This window comes from Haliaeetus albicilla, chromosome 16 (assembly GCF_947461875.1).
Source record: "Haliaeetus albicilla chromosome 16, bHalAlb1.1, whole genome shotgun sequence".
Classification (NCBI taxonomy): Eukaryota; Metazoa; Chordata; class Aves; order Accipitriformes; family Accipitridae; genus Haliaeetus; species Haliaeetus albicilla.
In genome coordinates, this window is record NC_091498.1 from 30,632,703 (window position 1) to 30,650,985 (window position 18,283).

General features: G+C 43.5%; 1 protein-coding gene across 1 annotated transcript in view; it reads right to left on the bottom strand.

Moving 5' to 3' along the window:
• Nucleotides 1–251: 251 nt before the first annotated feature.
• The window catches only part of ABTB2 (ankyrin repeat and BTB domain containing 2), a 135,839-nt gene continuing 117,807 nt past the window's right edge, over nucleotides 252–18,283 (bottom strand). The window contains exons 6-17 of the mRNA XM_069804170.1: nucleotides 16,128–16,217; nucleotides 15,556–15,657; nucleotides 13,390–13,486; nucleotides 11,974–12,109; nucleotides 9,899–10,125; nucleotides 8,935–9,113; nucleotides 7,807–7,912; nucleotides 7,590–7,692; nucleotides 6,826–6,916; nucleotides 4,957–5,025; nucleotides 3,979–4,092; nucleotides 252–2,575 (exon numbers count right to left, since the gene is read on the bottom strand). Of these exons, the coding sequence (XP_069660271.1) occupies nucleotides 2,378–2,575; nucleotides 3,979–4,092; nucleotides 4,957–5,025; nucleotides 6,826–6,916; nucleotides 7,590–7,692; nucleotides 7,807–7,912; nucleotides 8,935–9,113; nucleotides 9,899–10,125; nucleotides 11,974–12,109; nucleotides 13,390–13,486; nucleotides 15,556–15,657; nucleotides 16,128–16,217 (1,512 nt within the window). The 3' untranslated portion in view covers nucleotides 252–2,377. The remainder of the gene's footprint in view (nucleotides 2,576–3,978; nucleotides 4,093–4,956; nucleotides 5,026–6,825; nucleotides 6,917–7,589; nucleotides 7,693–7,806; nucleotides 7,913–8,934; nucleotides 9,114–9,898; nucleotides 10,126–11,973; nucleotides 12,110–13,389; nucleotides 13,487–15,555; nucleotides 15,658–16,127; nucleotides 16,218–18,283) is intronic.

An 18,283-nucleotide genomic window follows, 5' to 3' on the forward strand; every position in this document is an offset into this window, starting at 1 on the left:
TGCTTTTCAATGGAAAGCAGGTAGACTTACTTTGGCTAGGGTAAAGGCAAGTTAAACTTATTACTTCAAAAAATGTTTGAGCCTAGGAAGGGGAAATGAATGCCTCTTTATCCCTTGTTTTAATGCATAACATTTGCTATATATACCAAAACAATTTTAAGATGCTAAAACTGCAGTGGCCTTTTCCACAGAAGTGTCTTTAAATATGGTATTTCTTGTTGTTAGAAGAGCAGAATAAATAACAGCAGCTGTGTATTTTAAAATTATGTTGTTAATAAAATCCTGGTACATTTACATAAATGACAACATTAATGTACAATTAACAAAGCATTGTAATATTACAGCAACAAAAGAGGACCTACATATTTGTACAGATAGGTGGAGCAGCTACTTGAAAATACTTTCCAAGATAAAGCCTTTTGTGGTATTTTTCAGGCAGACCAGTGATAATTTTGAAACACCTGTATGGCTTTCTGATAATAAATAGGGTTATTGAAGCTGGTGATCTTCAAAAATGAATGTGTACCTAAAGGACAAATTGGAGTGTGCCCTGACCAACTTGTCTGTCAGCTTACTGAGCCTAGACTAACCATTATTATTCTTGCATGCAATTTACCTCTCATGTAAATCCTTTAGGAATGAGGCGATGTCAGATTTTGATGGATTTGTTGGGAGATGCTGGAGTTTGTTCTCCTTCCCTTCATCTACCTAAACCATGTCTATGTCATGCTTTGAAGCTTGGGCCCAGCTGAGCCTCCTTCTTCCAGTGTGTTCAGTTACAATATTAATTGTTGAATTTCTAAGGAGCAGTAGTTCTCCACTGCAACCTTGGCTTCCTCTTCTCCTTCACCCACCTATAACGAATGAAAGCATCTTAGCAAATGCTTTTGGTGGGTGCTAACAAAGATCAGTGGGAATATCTGAAGGTCTTTCCTTAAAGCTATTGGTAAGAGCAAGGTCTGTGTTTTTACACAACTAACTGTGTTCCTATGGTTGGGATTATTTAAGATAAAAAAACCACACACAAAAACATTGCTTCAGACTCCAAACTGTAGATTGAACTGCCTCCTTTTAGTTCTCCTATGTCAGCTAGAAGGCGGCCTAGAGAAGGCGGCCTAGAATGAGTCCTTTTGGACCAGAAACATGTCTAATGCGAACAAAGGAAAAATGTGAATCTTGGGCATTTGAGTCGAGCCATCTTGTTTTAAGTGCTGCTGCCTAAATGTCAGGCTGCAGCCTACCTCGAGGAAGCAGTCAGGTGTGCACTATGCCCAGTCCCCCCTGAGGTAGCATATCTGTGGAAACAACATCCTTCCATGGATGAGGCTGTGGAAGTGGAGACTATAGAGGTCAGAGCTTCTTAATCCCAACTAGCTCCAGCGAGAGAACAAACCATCAAGCTGTATGTTCCTCAGGGTCTTGGGGAGATTTTTATTGCCATTTATGCTATTGGACAGTTTTTCAGCATAGTGCTAGCTCCTACTACACCTGAGTCTCTTAGAATCTTTTATGGTGTCAGGTCTCACAGATAATGTTCAGAAACAGGTTTTTAAGGTAAAAGTGATTGGGACTATCAAACATCAATAGTGGAAAGGGTAGACAGCTTTTTTTTCCCTGCCTCAAAATAGATCCAGATTAACAACTAGCACAGTGAAACTGTATTAAAAAAATAAAAAAACCAATCCTCTCCTCCCTGCCCCAGCTCAGTTCTTCATATTAGGTTTAAAGAGTGAGTCATTTCAGAGTTAGTATTAGTATCTACTCAGCTTTGAACATTATAAAATATCTCTCTTTCAAGGTGCAAACAGTTTGGGGGAAGATTGATGGCAGTCTCTCTTGACATGTATAGACACTGGTGGTTTTTACTACAGTGAAGTAGTTTGCGTACACCAGCCTTTGTGTTCAGACAGATGACTCGTTGAATGGGCAGTGGTCCATAGGATTAGAAAACTCCTTCTATGCAGCCTTTTTACAAGTAAAACATCTATGCGTATGAACTAGGTGGCCATTATGGTGTGTAGACAGACACTTAAGACTACATATTAGGTGTTGGGTCTAGGTAAATTGCCTCGCTTCTCTACAGCCCTGCATTGTGCTTGTTTAAATGGCAGCGTAGATCTTCTCTTCGGTTCAGGTTCTTCACTTGCATCCTCAGGTCTTGTTTGCGCTGTGACAGTGTTTCTGTGACAGTAGTAGCACAGAGAAGCCAGCTCCCCCTCCGTCAGTGGGACGAGGCACAGCACCCTTGCCTAGGGGTTATCTGTTGTAGGGGACTTTCAGCAAGATCCAGAAGGCAAAGAGGAAAGCCACAGCTTTGCCTGACGACGCATCCCCGTGCAGTTTGAACCAGTGCTCCTGCCACTGCCTTGCTCCTGCTTCACACCCTGGAGGTGACGTACACGGAGTGCAGGCGGCCGGCCAGGGTTGTCTGCAAGTCCCGCAGAGGGTCCAGGCCTTGCACTTTGCTGTTTCTGCTGTAGATCAGCTGTTTGAATGAGTCCTGTTCTAGAAGAGAGCTCATGTGTTTGAGGAAGAAGCCCTCACAAAAGGAGGCTAGTTCAGGCGCGTTGTGAATCTGCAGGAGAGAGGAAGATCAATTAGCCTTTTCTGTTATGTCACAGACCTAAAGGACATGCCTGAGCCTCTTCTCATTCTAATGCTGTTCCCTTTAGTGTTTTCTAAGACAGAAAAAGGACGGTAATAACAGTGGAGAAGCACTGAAGGTAGGACCAGCGATGGCCCATAATTTCTTTTGGTGCTTTTTGCAGGCACAGGTGTGAGCAGGAAGGCATTCAAGCTCTTTTAATTCCTTCCCCTGATGGCCTGCTGTTGGCAGAGCTGCTGGCCTGCACTCCTGTCTCTTCCTCTTAAAGGAGCAGAGCAGCTGGCTGATGAAGTGGCCAAGATACCTGTTTAGCTGTGCAGGCGGGGAGTTCGTGGGCCGCAACATAAAACCCTGTGCTGCCAGATGGTGTGCACAGCTCGTGGCAATAAGAATATGGTTGATAGGATGCAAGCCTAACTCCTAAAAAAAGGAGCTTAATGTAGGAGAATAGGGATGTTACACTTCTAAAGCATGTTAGGTGGATTTCTGGCTGTGATCTGGTACCCTTTGCTTCAGAAGCAGTGGGGGAAGCTCAGTAATAGAACAATGAAACTCAAGTTCAGTATTTAGAAGCACTGTGCACACACATATCCCTGTTTCTGGAAACTTTGTGCAAATAGTAATTTAAGGAAAAGTAGTAAAGGCAGCCAGCAGGGAATGCTCCTTCCCCCTCTCTACCACTGCATACTGTTAAATTTTAGGTCCTGAAATAAACCAGCCTGAGTTCCATGGAAAAAAATGGCCCAGTGTGAGAGTCAGGAATCTAAAAGGATCAGTGCGACACTACACACAAAGTAAACGTGTGCGTTGTAATCAGCCCTTTGTGTAGTCTTTCTGCTTAAGGGATCTGACCCTGCAAACTTTCAGGAGTGGCAGAGTATTTCTCCGTGATTTAACTGATAGCATGGATGATTTGCTATAGAGCTGAATATCTATGTCACACAACAGAATATATACTAGTTCTGGAGCTGTAAAGAATACGTTTTAGCAGTAGGCGTGCTAGGAAAGGGTTTGCTGCTTAGTTGCTGTACTATGATCGATTGCCCCTCGCTGCTGCTCTGAGGATTTGAATCTCTTAGGCTTTGCTGGATGATGTTGCTGTATCAGCCTGCTAGGACACCTCTCCCCTGCTCTGTAGGGATCTTGCATCAATTTCATACATGATTGCTTTAGACAAGAAAACATAGTAGGGCTGTGTAGGACTTTACAGACTGGAACTCGAGTACATCTCACTTGTGGTTGCGGTTGGGGTAGAGTTACCAGCATAGCAGGTGCCCACTCTGTGCCTGTTGTATTTAGTTACCAAAACAGGACTGCGGAAAGCATGCATGCTGTTTCATTGTGATTCTTAAACAAGGCCGTTTGGCATATACCTTTGCATATTTATAGATGTTAACAGAGTTCTCCATGCTGATCGTCTGGGCACAGAGGATTTCACAGTGTCTCTGGAGGCCGTCCAGTTGAAACAGGCTGGCAGCCGACAACAGCTATCAGGACAAGAGAGAAGCTATTTGAGATCATGAGCCTGGGAAGGCAAATGGACAGAACTAATGATTTCCTCTCTGAACGATCTCTGACTCCCCATCTTAATGGCCAAGTCCCCGTGAAAGAGCAGAAAGGCCACTTGATGCCTAGCTAAAGCGACAGACTGACTTCCCCTCTTAGTAAAGGCTTGCTGCTCCTGCAGGGAGTGTATTTGTGCTACCTTCTGTCACCTTGACATATGAGCTCTAGACTGCTCAAAGCCCCCTTTCCTCTCAAAAAAAAAAAAAAATAGCTGTGTAGTCTTTAGCTGCAAGCTTTAATTTCACCAGACTACTCGTGACTGAGCAGCATTATTGTAAAAGGCCCTGTTTGTAATGGGGAAGTGCTCTTAGTCCAGTCTTTGCAGTACCATCAGCTGCCCTGCTGAAGTTCAGCTTGAAATGGGTCATTTCTCTACAATCTGCAGCCCCTTGGTGTTCAGCCTGTTGCGGGCACCAGAGCTGGTGAATCAGCTGCACCTTTTCTGTGCCCCACCAAAAGTACAGCTTCCTTCTGCCTGCTTCCTTCTCCCAGGACCAAGAGGACATGGTACAAAGGAGACTTCCACCCAACTCTGGGTACCAAAAGCACTGTAAGTGATTTCCCTCCCTGCCACCACCCTCCCCCTGGCCCCCCCAGCATCTCATGGACGTAATAAAAAATAATTGATACTTCTTATTTCCAAGCAATGCTGTTATGAAACTTTAAGCTCAAAGTGTTAAGTATACTCCTGGATTGGAAGCTTGCTGTTAGCTCCTCGATTTTGCCTTTCAAGCTCTGTTTATGCCCCAGTGCACTTGGCAAGACTTAGAAGAAAACACTCTCACCTCTAAGATATCAGTGGTGGGAATTTCCATAGATTCTGTTCCTCCATAGTATAAGTACTGCATCAGCATCTGAAACGGGAAGAAGGCCAGGCATGAAGCTGTTATCACCGAAGTCACAAGAGGCTGTGAATGACTGAGCTTCCCTTCCTGAGCAGACGGGAATCGTGTGGTATGCTGGCTCTCGCCTCCACTGTTGGCTTTCTTATGGTGTTGCAAATCTGCTGCTTTCTAATACTCCTTTCTTCCTTGGGCTCTGAAAAGGGCCTTGTTGAGGATTTTAGGCCGAGGGTGACAGTGTGTCTCGAGCAACGCAAATGGCCTTGTAAAAACAGTTCCTCGGATCCAGTTTTGTAAAGCCTTGCAGGCTGGTCACACGCAGAGCTGCCAGCGAGCTGGAGCGCTGAAACTGCCACGCCATGAGCATGTGTGTCTCGGGGACCTCCCAGCCACTTGCCTCCCCTGCTGTGCTTCTAATCAGCTTCCAGCCCCCCCATCAGGGCCAGAGGAAAAGGCCTAATTGTTTGCAGGGAGAGCTAGAGTCCGCTTCTGCTCTTTGATCTACATGTGCACACCCCCAGCTAAACCAGTACCCTCTTATCTGGGGAACTACTAGATTGGGTGTTGGAAAGAGAAGTCATTCCAGTGTCCTGGGTGCTGTGTAAGCAGGTATGGGGGCTGCATGCTGTGCTTACCATTTCTAACAGTAGTGGTAACAAAACTAAGCTTCTACTTTTAAAATTGCCTTATTTGTATAACAGAACTACAGGGGAGCAAAGCTGCTTTCCAGCAGAGCCCTGAGCAGAACACAGATCTCTGGTGCCTCAGCATCCTCCATGCACCATAACTGAGCTTGCTGTAGAATGCCATCATCTCCTTAACTTGTTTGATTTTATTTACCATCACGTTGTTTAATTCCATGAAGTATTTAACTTCTTTTTGATTTGTTGCTCTCTCCAGTGAAGCAATAGTTTTATCTTTAGAAACCTTTTGATGTAAAAACATTAAGGAGGCTTGTTTCAATATACTCAATTGCATTTTCTTTTTTCTGTCATGGCCTGAGCTGCAAAATTTGGATGTCATCTATCCAACACAAAATGTGTATAGCCCCTTTCAAGTAGAACAAAGATGTTCTTATGGTCAACATCACTCCCTCTAAGTGCGATGACTACTGCTGACCAACAGCTTTGCTGTTTTGTTTGTTTATAAAAAAAGGAAAAGCCTCAACCCTGTAGTGAAACAGTTACACAACCTATTCTGCCCTTCAGATTTCCCTGTTCTGTACCTTTCATCCAAATTTGAAATGCAGATCTGGAAAGCTGGAATAACTTAACTATCATATTTCACTGACTTGGTTTTTTTCCTTGGGTGTGTATAAAGTAACCTGCTTTCCCTCCATGAATGAACCTCCCTTAGGTCCATTAAATACAGAAATGTCATAAAAGCAAAGTGCAGTTCTCAATTTTAAGCCTTTCTTGAAAGGGACACCATTGATTTCTGATCATCTGATTTGAATTAATATGAAGCCTGGCAGTCCACCTGCTGTAAATAAGTTTACTTTTTGCTTAGCACAGCATGAAAATGGTGCCTTAAAAAGTACAAAACTATTTTCCGTAGAAGACTAGTTTCTCCTGCTTTATGGAAGAGTCAGCTGCCTAGTAAGAAAATAAGAATATAGGCTGGAGGTTTCTGTTTTAAGGTTGGTCCTAGCTGAAAAGTTTTGACAAAGATCAGAATACTCTTGAAATACAGGCATGTTGAAATGAACTCCATCTCTACTTGTAAATTACCTATGATATTAAGCCTTGGCTTAGTCCTAGCTTCCAAGTATGTGAGGAGAAGAATAAACAAAAGGTAGAATAAGTTACATACCTTGAAAATACTGTATTTCATATCGCTGATTTCAACAGTCTTGCTGCCATGGCTGTCATGTTCTGTTTTATTGGTCATTAGCGTCTTAAACCTGAGAATGGTTTTAATAGATTTCTGTATTAGTGCTTCACATACTCGTTACCTATTGACAAACAGCCTAAGCACGGGGAAAATAAAGATCCTTCCTTGTTCTTGTTTGCAAGGTGAAAATTTAAACTTTTCTTTCAATTTACTGATAATTAGTATAGAACTTCAGGCACAACATAATCTGTAAATTGCTTGGGCCTGAGCCAATCCCACCCTATAATAATTGCAAAACACAGTTACTATGCCAATAATAGAGAAAGAAACTAATAACTGCAAGAGTACCCGGTCAGGGGTGAGACTTCCAGAAAATCTGGAGCAAGTGTAGCTCTAGCTAGCAAACTCAGGGAGGGGGAATGGAAGGGAGGAGTGAACAGCTGGATATGTACGCTCCAACTAAGGCACAGGTTTTTAGGGATGATTACTGGTTCGTTTGTCAACAGAGCTCTGGGAATCTCTAACACATACTAGGAGTGGCTAGAAAAACTCATCTTTACTCTCCTACTATTCTTAATAGTAGCAAAGAAGGTGTGGCTTGGTCCTGCAGACCTGCATTATGCGCTGTAGTCTGTATCCTTAGCAGCTGCCTTACTGCAATGAGTGGGACAGAGCTAGTCACACAAATGAGAGACTAAAGGGCCAAACTTTCCTTTAACATTTAGCTGTGGAAAGCGACTCACCTGTTAGATGCAGTAACCAGCAGAACTTTGTGTGCATAAAATAGCTTTCCTTCTACTAAGAAAGTTACATCAGACATTTCTTTATTGTTTAGGAAGTGAGGATCTGTTGGGGTAAGGGGGGGAAAAAAAGGGGTGAATATTTTTTTAAACTGTGGATGCTTTTTTTAAAAAAAAAAAAAAAATCACAAGAACTTCACTGTTTAGGTGAGTATCTTACCTAGGCGAGCTGGCAGTGTCTTTCGGATTTCAGGGATGCTGGGTATCGGACTGCTGCCATAGCAGTGGGTGAAGATGGATGCGAGCTGCTGATTGATAGAATCATTCTGTAAGGAGGATGGAACAGGAATCATCAATCTGGCACTTTGTATTGAGCAGGTTTCAAACATGCTGTAACAGTTCACTTGAGCCTTATAGCAACTGCACCCTACAAAAATAACCTCCAAACAGAGGGACAGGAGCATGATCTGAACAAGTATGCTCTGACAGAATTCTCTCAGCAACAGTTTTTGGGCCAACCTCTGCCAAGGGAAAGACTCCATCAGCAGAAGCTCATCTGTGTAAGAGGTAAGCCCACAAGTGTGTCCTCAGCAAGATTCAATTCATGCTACCAGTTCACTGTCAGATACCAAGTCCCCATTCCTAGTTGCAGGTGTTTTTAGTAAGCCAGTTATATCTCTTGCTTTTAATTTAAAGGACAGTTACGGTGTACGTTGTAATGACCTATTATGGAGGTATCAAGGGCTGTATAGACTCCTCAGCTTCCCCCTGTCTGTGCATTTCAAATGTATCCCGTCTACAGCCAGAATGCAGGCATCACCCTCCTAACATGAAGGACGACAGCCTCTTGGAAGAGAACATGGTAGAGACTGGGTGAAATTATCTGCAAAATGGGACAGCTAAACTATATACCACACATAAAATCCATTCTAGACATGCCTTGAAAAGCAAGGAAAAAAAGAGTCATAGGCAACCTTTAAATAAAAGAAAGAGCTAGAAGGAAAATGTCACTGAACAAAAGCATTGTTCAGAAAACTCCTAGAAGATACTACTGGGAGAACCTGAATTGCCCAGTACTGTATTGATAACTCCTCCTCTTACATTCATATGGTGTCAAAAGCCAGTTGCTGAACTGGACTTCAGCAGAATAGCTTTCACTTCTATTGAAATTAATGTCTTTACTGTGACGACTGCATATGAATTTAGATAAATGCTACTGGGGCCACTTTCATACCATAACTCATTAGGGACTTTGTGTAGGCGTTCACTTGTTCTTCTTGTGCACTACCTTGTGCAATAGCAAAAAACAAACACTTGATTTTGATACTGTTACAAAACGAATAATTACTTTGCTGGTTTTGAGGATATCAAACATGAGCTGCAACCCTTCATTAACCAGTTCTTCATTATAGTCCTCTTCTTTAATGGTGACAAATTCCCGCAAGAGGGTCTGTACGACTGAGTAACGAGACTGATAGAAGGTTGTCCGTAGTGACTCGATCCACACATGGAGTTTCCATGGGACTCCTGTAGCCACAGCAAAAAAGACAGTGAAAGACAATGATTTGCTGAAGCACCTGTGGGTAGATTGTCCTGCTGCTGTTACTAACACTTAGTGGCACTGATCTTTACATACACCCTAACAGCAGATACATTTTTGTCTTGATATTAAAGGTGACTGAACTGGGTCACTGACAGATTAAGTGACTTGTCTACAACAGCAAAGGATTGGTACCAGGACTGTAAGTTGGAACTTTCTGCTGATTGTTAAGGACCGGAGGCTCCCTATTGTGTATTTAGCTTCATGATTAGTCAGAATTACAAAATAAATTTGAACTGAACTTGTAAGAATACCTAACCCTACACAAACATGGTGCGAGGTCTTTTCTCCTGGTTACCTCTAACAGTCTAGACGCACAAGCTTCAAAGCTTCTCTTTCCTACCTTTAGATCAAATCTATTCTTTTACCTTAAACCATTTAATCTCTGATGTTATCTTTGTTTTTGAGACCAGCCTCTTTACCCCTGAATTTTACGTGTCAGAGTGTCTGATGAAGAGACATCCCCCTTGCTTTTGATACTTGGGAACAGAGGATCCAGCCAAAAGTGAGGGACATCCCAGATCAGTCAGAATTTGAAAAAAAAACTTGTGAGGATCCTTAAACACTTTTTGATTTTAAATTGGACAACTGGTTCCCATGCGCTTGGAATAGCTTTGCAGTTGGGGTTACAGATTCTTCTCCAAGCAAAAGGGGCAGAGGAAAAAGCTTTTGACGCCTTAAATGCGCACAATGCTTAAAACAAACACCTTACCAAGTGCCCTGAGCTCCATGGTGATGTCTACGTAGCCGTGCTCAGCACTGTAATACATGGCCTCCTGCAGAGCCTTCATTCTTGTTTTACACAGCCTGACTTGCCCCTCGCTGGAGCTGCCCTGGCTGGAGGTGTCACTCTCCACTCCCTCAGCTAAAATCTCCTCCAGTGAGAGCACATCTCCCTTCAGTTGCTGGGGCTGGGTCAGGAGCTTGCGCAGAACATTCCTGAGGAGGAAGAAGAGATATTGCTTATTAATAAATAAAGTATCAACAATTCTGACAGGACTATGGTGATTTGGGTTTAGGGGTCTGGCTTCGTAAATAATAATTTGCTTGCCCGTGCTAGACAGCTGGCAGATATGGAGCAGCATTTAAACCACTTGTCCTTCCCTGTCCCACATGCTAGAAACTGATGCCCTGGTAGCAAAAGCAAAAGCACGGAATATACTCCTGTATCTTAGTGGTACCCGGGCATATTTCAGAGTTAGGGCAAACTGGGTTTTATTGCAGTCTATACTTTGGTGTAGAAGCACGCTTCCTTCTGCCAGCCGTGAGTGTGGTAACATCTTAAGCTCTGAAGTAAGATTTACCAGAGCATCTGTTAGAACCCTTGCTGTTTTCCCAAATGACCATCTTGAAGCACTGTTACGTTGTTTTAGTCAGACCCGCTTCCTGTATCAGTAAATAGAAACCGTAAAAAAATGACAGTTCTGCATCACTAAATCCAGGGAGAATTTTTTTGGTTTGGAATTTCACACAGCAATTGCAAGAAAGAGGCCTTCATGTTTGTGTCCAGCCACTTTAGAAAGCCTGCATCATTGGTGTCTCTACAGACAGCTGGAACCATCTGCAGCAGAATTCCTCATCCTAGCAAATCCACCCGAGTACTCAGCTGTGACGCTGAATTGCCACTAGCTGGTGCTCTCTTTGCACCCACACCACTTGGTATGACTAAAACCAGTTAATTTTGTGCTTTCGGATCCCCCTGCCCTATCCGACTGGAGAACAAGCCTTGAATTTCACAGTTTGCATGGTTAGATGGTGCAGAAGACTGTGGGAGGGGAACAGAATTGGGAACAGAACAGTGTTTGTGTAGTTTTACACTGTAAATCACTGCATTAGGCCGTTCCAGCTTTGCAGAGTTTAGGCCTCATTTGAGCTTGGGATGTTTTCCCTGGTGTATCCAGATGTGCAATGTACCTGGAGGTGCAGTTTTGGCACCACTGTAAAGCACAGCTGTGTTCAAGCAAGGTAGCTGCTATTTAACATACTACTGAAAGGGCCAGCTGTACGACCCTGTGGGTATCTCTCAGCCCATCTACATGGGCAGTTTCAGGGCTGTTTTAATTGGCTTGTTATGCTAACATTTTGTTCTGGGAACAGAAGGATTTCTGGATGAGTTTGTAAGTAATGTCTTATTTCTAAATAACTACCCTGAAAACAAGGGTTGGAAAGCCCAGGCTGGCTCTGTGGCATTTTAACGACTGATCTCTTGGTCAGCTATCCAAAAACCAGAGATGCAGTCAGGCAAATTCTGCTGCAGATTATTTTTGCCACCTTAACAGGATTAGATTCTGTCTCAGAACGTGAACCACAATCTCATAACCTACTGCGAGGTGGAACTTAGTCTGCTCATGTATGGCCTGGAACCAGCTCCTACTCGCTCTTGGTGTTGCAGAGCTAGGCCAGCAAGTGAGAGAGTAAGGAAAAGCAAAGAAAGATCTTTCTGTTGTATTTTGTGCTTTTGACTAAAATATAATCCCCTTTTATCAAAGTTATAGCTGCTGAATAATTAATGCCTTGCATCATTTTTTCTCAAAGGGATATAACAGAGAACAACTACCAGTTTAAAGAATAAATGCTCAAAAGGCACTACCTACATCGGAATCAGAATAGTCTGAGAAACTGTGCTGCACTAAAAAATGGTTGCTGTCTGGGGAGTCTTAACATCATCTTCTGAACTGCACACCCGAGGATCTGGGTATAAGACACATAATATAAAGTCACATAGGAATACCTACAGTGATAGCCTTAGGCAGAAAAACCCTGTTCCGAACATGAACGGAGCCTTACCTGTGCCCATGTGCAGCTGAGTGACTGAAGCAATTCATATCTTCATGAAGCGACGAAGACATACCGTTGACTTCCAACATACTCAGGAGTGGATCAGCACCCCTACTTAGCAATAAGCTGACCAACTCGTAGTTCCCTAGGAAAAAATTGACAGAAACATAATGATGATTCCGTGTCTATTACCTCTTTGAAAGCACATAACACAGGACCCGTAACAGACAGACTGTACCAGCAACTTTTATGCTTCCAGCTAAGGCGTTCAGAGCATCCTGCAAGCATGCATTAGGCTTTTTGTCTTTGTAACATCTCAGAGAGAGAAACTGAGTCACAAAGCACCTAGATTACCTAATAACGCACAGCTAGCTCGAGGCAGAATGAAAAGAGAATTAAACTGGTCTGGCGTTCTCGATGCGCGCCAGCAGAGATGTAGGCAACCAGTTTAAGTAAGATCAGAGTCTCGGCTGTTCAGCTGGTGGATGAGGATAACAGAGAGCGCCAGACGGGAGCTGCTCTATGCTGCGCTTGCTGGCCACAGCTTCATAAAACCACCCTGCAGCCAAGTATACCAGTGCAGCCCACGTTCAGCCAGGCCTCCTTTTCACCATTTTCATTAGATGTAGTAGTAAGCGGTGGCAAGAGAGCCAGCACAAAGAGTATCTGTCATTGAAAGGGGAGGAGGCTGGTTTTTTATCCCTTCAATAAAGCCTGGTACAGAGCAAGCCAGAGACTCGTCTTCATAAACACACAAAAATGAAGCAGAAAGAAATGGAGGAAAAAAAGTAAAAACAGTTAGAGGTGAGGAGTGTTGAAAAACCACAGGTGCTTTTAGGCTAGCACAGACTTGTTCACAGAATGCTGAATTCCTGATGGTTAGGTAGAAGAAATGCAGAATTTTACTTGTATTTAATAAATTAATAAAACAAATTTCTTTATATAGCCGTTATTTTTCCCCAGGCTGAATTTAAACTTGTTAATTTTTGCATCTGGAAGTTATTTAGATCCAAGACATGCCTAGACTAGACAGTAGCTGTTTTATGTTTCTTGACAGTGCCCTGCGCAAAGGAGTTGTTTCAGTCAGCTTTACTATGGAGGCCGCTGGCAGGAGGTAAGTGTTGGGGCTGGTTGCAAAAGCAGACACTCATTTAGTGCCTATCAAGCTCTTGCCACATAACGACAGCTGTTAGTCGCTGCCAACCCAGACGGGGTTCCTACTAGTGTTTTAGAAATGAAAAAAATGCCAGCTTTTTCGTAGCCAGCTCACTGTGCTACCCATTTGATATCTTTATGGTACCCACGGTACCTTAGAACGCGGTGCAAAGTGACTCCTAATGCATTTTACAGACATGGGACCCACGCGTGAATTGGTTGGGGTTATTCTGTGGTAGCAAGAGCGTGCTGAGGCTGCACTGAGCCTACCTGCTGCTGAAGCCAGCTGAAGAGGAGTCTCAGCATAGTTGTCTTCTCCACTGTTAACGGCAGAGCCCTCAACGTGGGCACCAGCATCCAAGAGCAGCTGCAACAGACACATGAAAGATGATGAGTTGAGAAAAGAGTAATTCAGAAAGACAAAACAGAAGAGGCTGTGTGTTCGAGAGAAAAACCAGTAGATTCATAATGAAGAGTGCATGCACACAAAGGGACCATCTCAAAGGCTAAAGCAAAATATCTATTACAAGGCAAATTTTTCTTGCATTCCCTTGCTCAGCCGAGAGCTAAAGTCTCCACATGAATGTCCATTTAGAGTTTTCTTCTTGTCTTTTGCTTTACTGTGCTTTCAATATTGACTTTATGCTGGAAAGGTGCTCAACCGGTGGCTTGGAGAGCATCACCTCCTTTTTTTTTTTTTTCTTTTTTTTTTTTTTTTTTTTCTTTCTAGTCTCCTTTATGAATGTGGTTTCACAATTGTAATTTCCCAACTCCAAAGAGCTCTGTGCTCAGAGCTTCTCTTCAGTGCAGGAAGTCCATCTTATTCAGTTTCACGCTGTGCTCAGGAAACAGGGTTCCTGCAGGGAATTAGCCCTGGAGGCCAAACATACTTCTTGGTCTCTTGGCCAAACATACCTCTTGGTCTCTCTGGCCCCGTGGAGCCGGCATAAGGAGTCCCTGGCAGCTCCGGTGATTTGCCGCATGCAGAACCCTGCTTTCGTTGAATGCACCGAACTGCTCGCGTGGGAAATTACCCCCCTCCCGGATGAAGGGGAGAAGGTTACAAGATGATGGGGAACTTTAACGACCAGCGAGGGCTGGCAGACGGCATCAGGGCACCCAGAGCACTGTTTGTAGGTGCTGCCAGCCCTGGAGGTTCTTCCCCTGCGCAGAGGAGTCCAGCTGGCTGTATCCTCTAACACGGTCACAATTTAAGTTTCAGCCATCCCCAATTAGTGATGACCTTGGCACAAACAGCACATACCTTCACATTTTTACTGTAAAACTTTTTGCAGAGCAGAACTGCCGTTTTGTTTCTCTCTTGAGATGCCAGCTATTACATGCAAATATTGCGTGGTAGACCTTAACTGGAAAGGCAATTTTATACACCAATTTCAGCAAAAGCTGATATCTGCCCTTTTATTAATAGTTGCCGAATGAAAAAAAATTATGTAATCTTTAGAAGTTTTAACCAAAATAAAGGAAACAAACATGGGAGCTCCATCAGGAGCTCTGATATACTTGGCTACATTTCCTGGGAGAATCACACACTTATCTCACATGTAAATTAAGGCTGTCCAACCTTTGTAATACCAAAGGCTGCCCTGGCAATTTGCCAGGTGGAATCTAATCTTTGTAATTACTTACAAATGTACACAAACAAAAACGACTGTGTGCAGCCTCCATTTGCTTACACCTTTTTTTTTTTTTTTTTTTTTTACCCCTTTGAGCAGAAGGTAAATAAAATTCACCAGCAATTGACTATCTGCTGTCATCAGTTTTGAATTCCTCTTGAAGTTCAGGTAGGATTTCCAGGACTCGACCCCATTCCGCTACCCCCTGCGTTAATTCCCCAGAAAAGGGAGCCAGCAGGCTGCGAGAGGCTCAATTCCCACGACAGCTTAAATCCTGTTCATGCAATTCTCCAGGATTATACAGGAAGTTACAGATCGTTTGCTGCCATTAGAGCAGAAATCAGCATACACTGAATTTTTGCACATGTGAATTTATAAGCCATTTAACATCTCATGTCAGAAAGTGTCCTGATCAAGCAAGTCTACCTGTAACCACTCCGCACGAAGCGCTAGTTTATCTAATAGCAGAGAAATGATTGTGCAGTATTGTTCTGGAAGTGGTAAGCCTTGGACCAATACTGAAACCAAAGAAAAATAAAGGAAACATACTGTGTTTTGTTATCAAGGCCTTGCTAGGAATTATGTCATCAATTCACAGTTCCCTGAGAAAAGCATCAGTTGCCTTCTCATTTCCAAAGCATGCAATTTTTCACTGGTTTTTAGAAGGCTTCCACCAAGCTGCACGTGGAGCCCGTGACAGACCCGTGCTCAGGAAGCCTGACAGTCTCGGCTCCCAGCGCTGCCCTTCAGTCCCTCCGTGTCTCCTGTAAAGATTCCCGACCAGGGGATTTCTTCTGCTTACCTGAACAACAGAGATGTGCCCGTGTAACACAGCAAAGGTAAGAGCGGTCCAGTGCCGGCTGTCAGGGTGGACTGACGGGTATCGTGGAGAGGTACTGGGAACCTGGGAGAAAGGAACCAGGTAGTTATTAACCATTGCAGTATCTGTCTGCCGTAATCTCTAGACTGGTACATAACTGGCTTTTTTTCTTTGTAAATGACAACCCCAGGGAATGGTAACTTACGCCATTTAGAGAACACTGCCAGCACTAGTCACTCTGTCCAGTCCCCTGGGCCTTTTTAATGGGCTTATTGGTTTCTCCTAGTGGCAGCTCTTTCAGGAGGGAGGCCCCTTTACCCCCAGCGTGCCCATTAGATTTGCCAATGCCAATCATAATTGGAGGCACTGAGTGCTCCAAGAGGTTTTGAAGGTTTTCTTCCCCCTCCCAAATCCCTGAAGCAATGATTTCTGAAAGAAATGGCTTGCTCAGAAGCTTCCAGAAATGAAGCCTTCAGTTGCTAGGAGAGATTTCATAACTGCTCTTGTTAGTTTACAGATGAATAATTATGGGGAGAGGGTCCTCTATTACTCACTGGTATATCTAAATTTGCTCCAGCATCTATAAGCATTTGGACCATGGCTTCATCTCCAGCAGCACAGGCATACATCAGTGGGGTCATACCCTTCAGGAAGAAGAAAAAAAAAAGTTATCTTTCTATATCTATCAACAATGAAGCTGTCACAGACACAGTGAGTTTGAATCTTAACGTACAGAAGAGCGTGTGTGCATGTGAGTAGGGAGAGCATATGTATACATTCAAAACATTTTGGGTTTTATGCAGAGTGGGCAGAATGCACTAGTATTGGAATGTGATGCGGACAAAACATCAGGGGACAAGATTGCAAGAATACAAAAGGGATCACTGAAAATCCCAGCCGCGTATTGTCCACAATTCTTGAGCCTTCTCAAGGCTGCCAAAAAAGAAATACCATTTCTTGGATCATTTGTAGCCAGATGAACCGAAAGCAGAAAACAACACAAAAATACACAAGATTAATTTATTTGGCAACTTATCCCCATTGCTAAAATCCTATTTGCCACAATATTTCAGCATTTCAATCCCATAAATCTCTCTCTCCACTTAACCAGCAAACCATGACGGCTCAGAGATGAATTATGAGAGAAACGAGCCTTACTTACGGAGTTCATTTCAGAAGTAGCCAAGGACAGAAAGGAAATGGCCTAGTAAAATCCATTCCAGCTCACATCCTACAGCTTTTCCCCCCTCCTTAATTATTGCAAGCATTTCAGTTTTTCACAGGCAGCATCTCTGCTGCTCATTGTGTAATAATACAGGTTCATCTTTAGAGATGGACATGGATCATAGAATTACACCTCACACTGAGGAGTTCTGATCTTGTATCTGCAAAGGTGTCTTTTCAAAACAGCCATGATTCCAAGCTTCCTGCATTTGAGGCAGTTACATTTGCAAAGATGTTTTGATGGCGTGGGGAGGGTGGGGTTTGGCTTTTGATGGGCTTGGGAGGATCCATTCTCATTACAGACAAGTAAACTTAACTGAGAATTCAAAACTCAGGTCTGCAGGCACAAGCCCACATTTTCTGCCACAGTCAGGGTTCTAAAACTACCAGGTTTGTATAGACTTACCTTTCCTTTTTTTTTTTTTCCTTCTTTTTAATATCAGTTTTGCATTCCCTGCTTGTTCCTCAGTATGCAAAGGGAAGAAGAGATTGTTTTCCTAAACACCTCAAATCCTGTGAAACCAGAGTGCTGCCTGGTCCCCACTGGAAGTGAATACAGGGTCCTGCTCTAAACTCAGGTGTCTGAAGATATGTTCTGAATTCTCTCCCTCTCTAAAAATCTCTCTGTACACATACACATTGAAGTGAGTCTGAACACACACCTCAACGTTGGACACGCTCATGTTCTGGGAGTGGTCAACATCTGAACCTGGATCTAAAGCCTACAAGTTAAGTTAGTCCAAGGGTTCTGTCTGTCATAGGATTTGCACAAAACTTTTGCAGTACCCGTCAGGTGAGAGATGGTCACACCTGTTTGCCATGCCTCAGAGGTGCCTTGAGAAGACTCATCATGACCAAAATAAATCCAGATATATGAATTGAGCTTACTAGGTGCCAGTGTGGACACAGAGACCCACTTTCTGTTGCCACACCTAAGCCAGTTTTCCCAAGTTTGGGCATCTGACTTTAGCTTATTCCTGCAGAGGAAGGGCAAAAGCAGCTAGCTGCAAAGTTCAGATTTGGTTTCATATTCCAGCTACGGCAGAGTTCACTGCTAGACTTTGGATTTAACTCTATCTGGGATTGGTAGCGCAGTGGAGGACATGTAGCTGCAGAGATGCTCCAGAATCACTTAAGCGGAGAATTTCGGAGCAACAATGTCTCCAGAGGGAGCCTGTCTTGCCCAACTTGGTCAGTGCCAAAACACTGCTTTGAGACATGGGAGCAGCGTTCTGCAAAGAAGACAGAGCTGCCAGCATGCTGCAATCCCCCTGTTCACAATAGGACTGGCTAGAGGATGACATCAATAGGATGACAATGAGACCATAAGTGACAGCAGAAACTCCTCAAACGTTCCAGTGAGTTGCCTACAGAACGCAGGGTCTTTATGCACACAAAAGCCAAACAGCTCCCAGTTTGCTGGCTGGCTGAAGAGAGGTAAAAAGCACCCCGCAGTGAGAAGTGATGGCCTTTGGTGTTAGGAGAG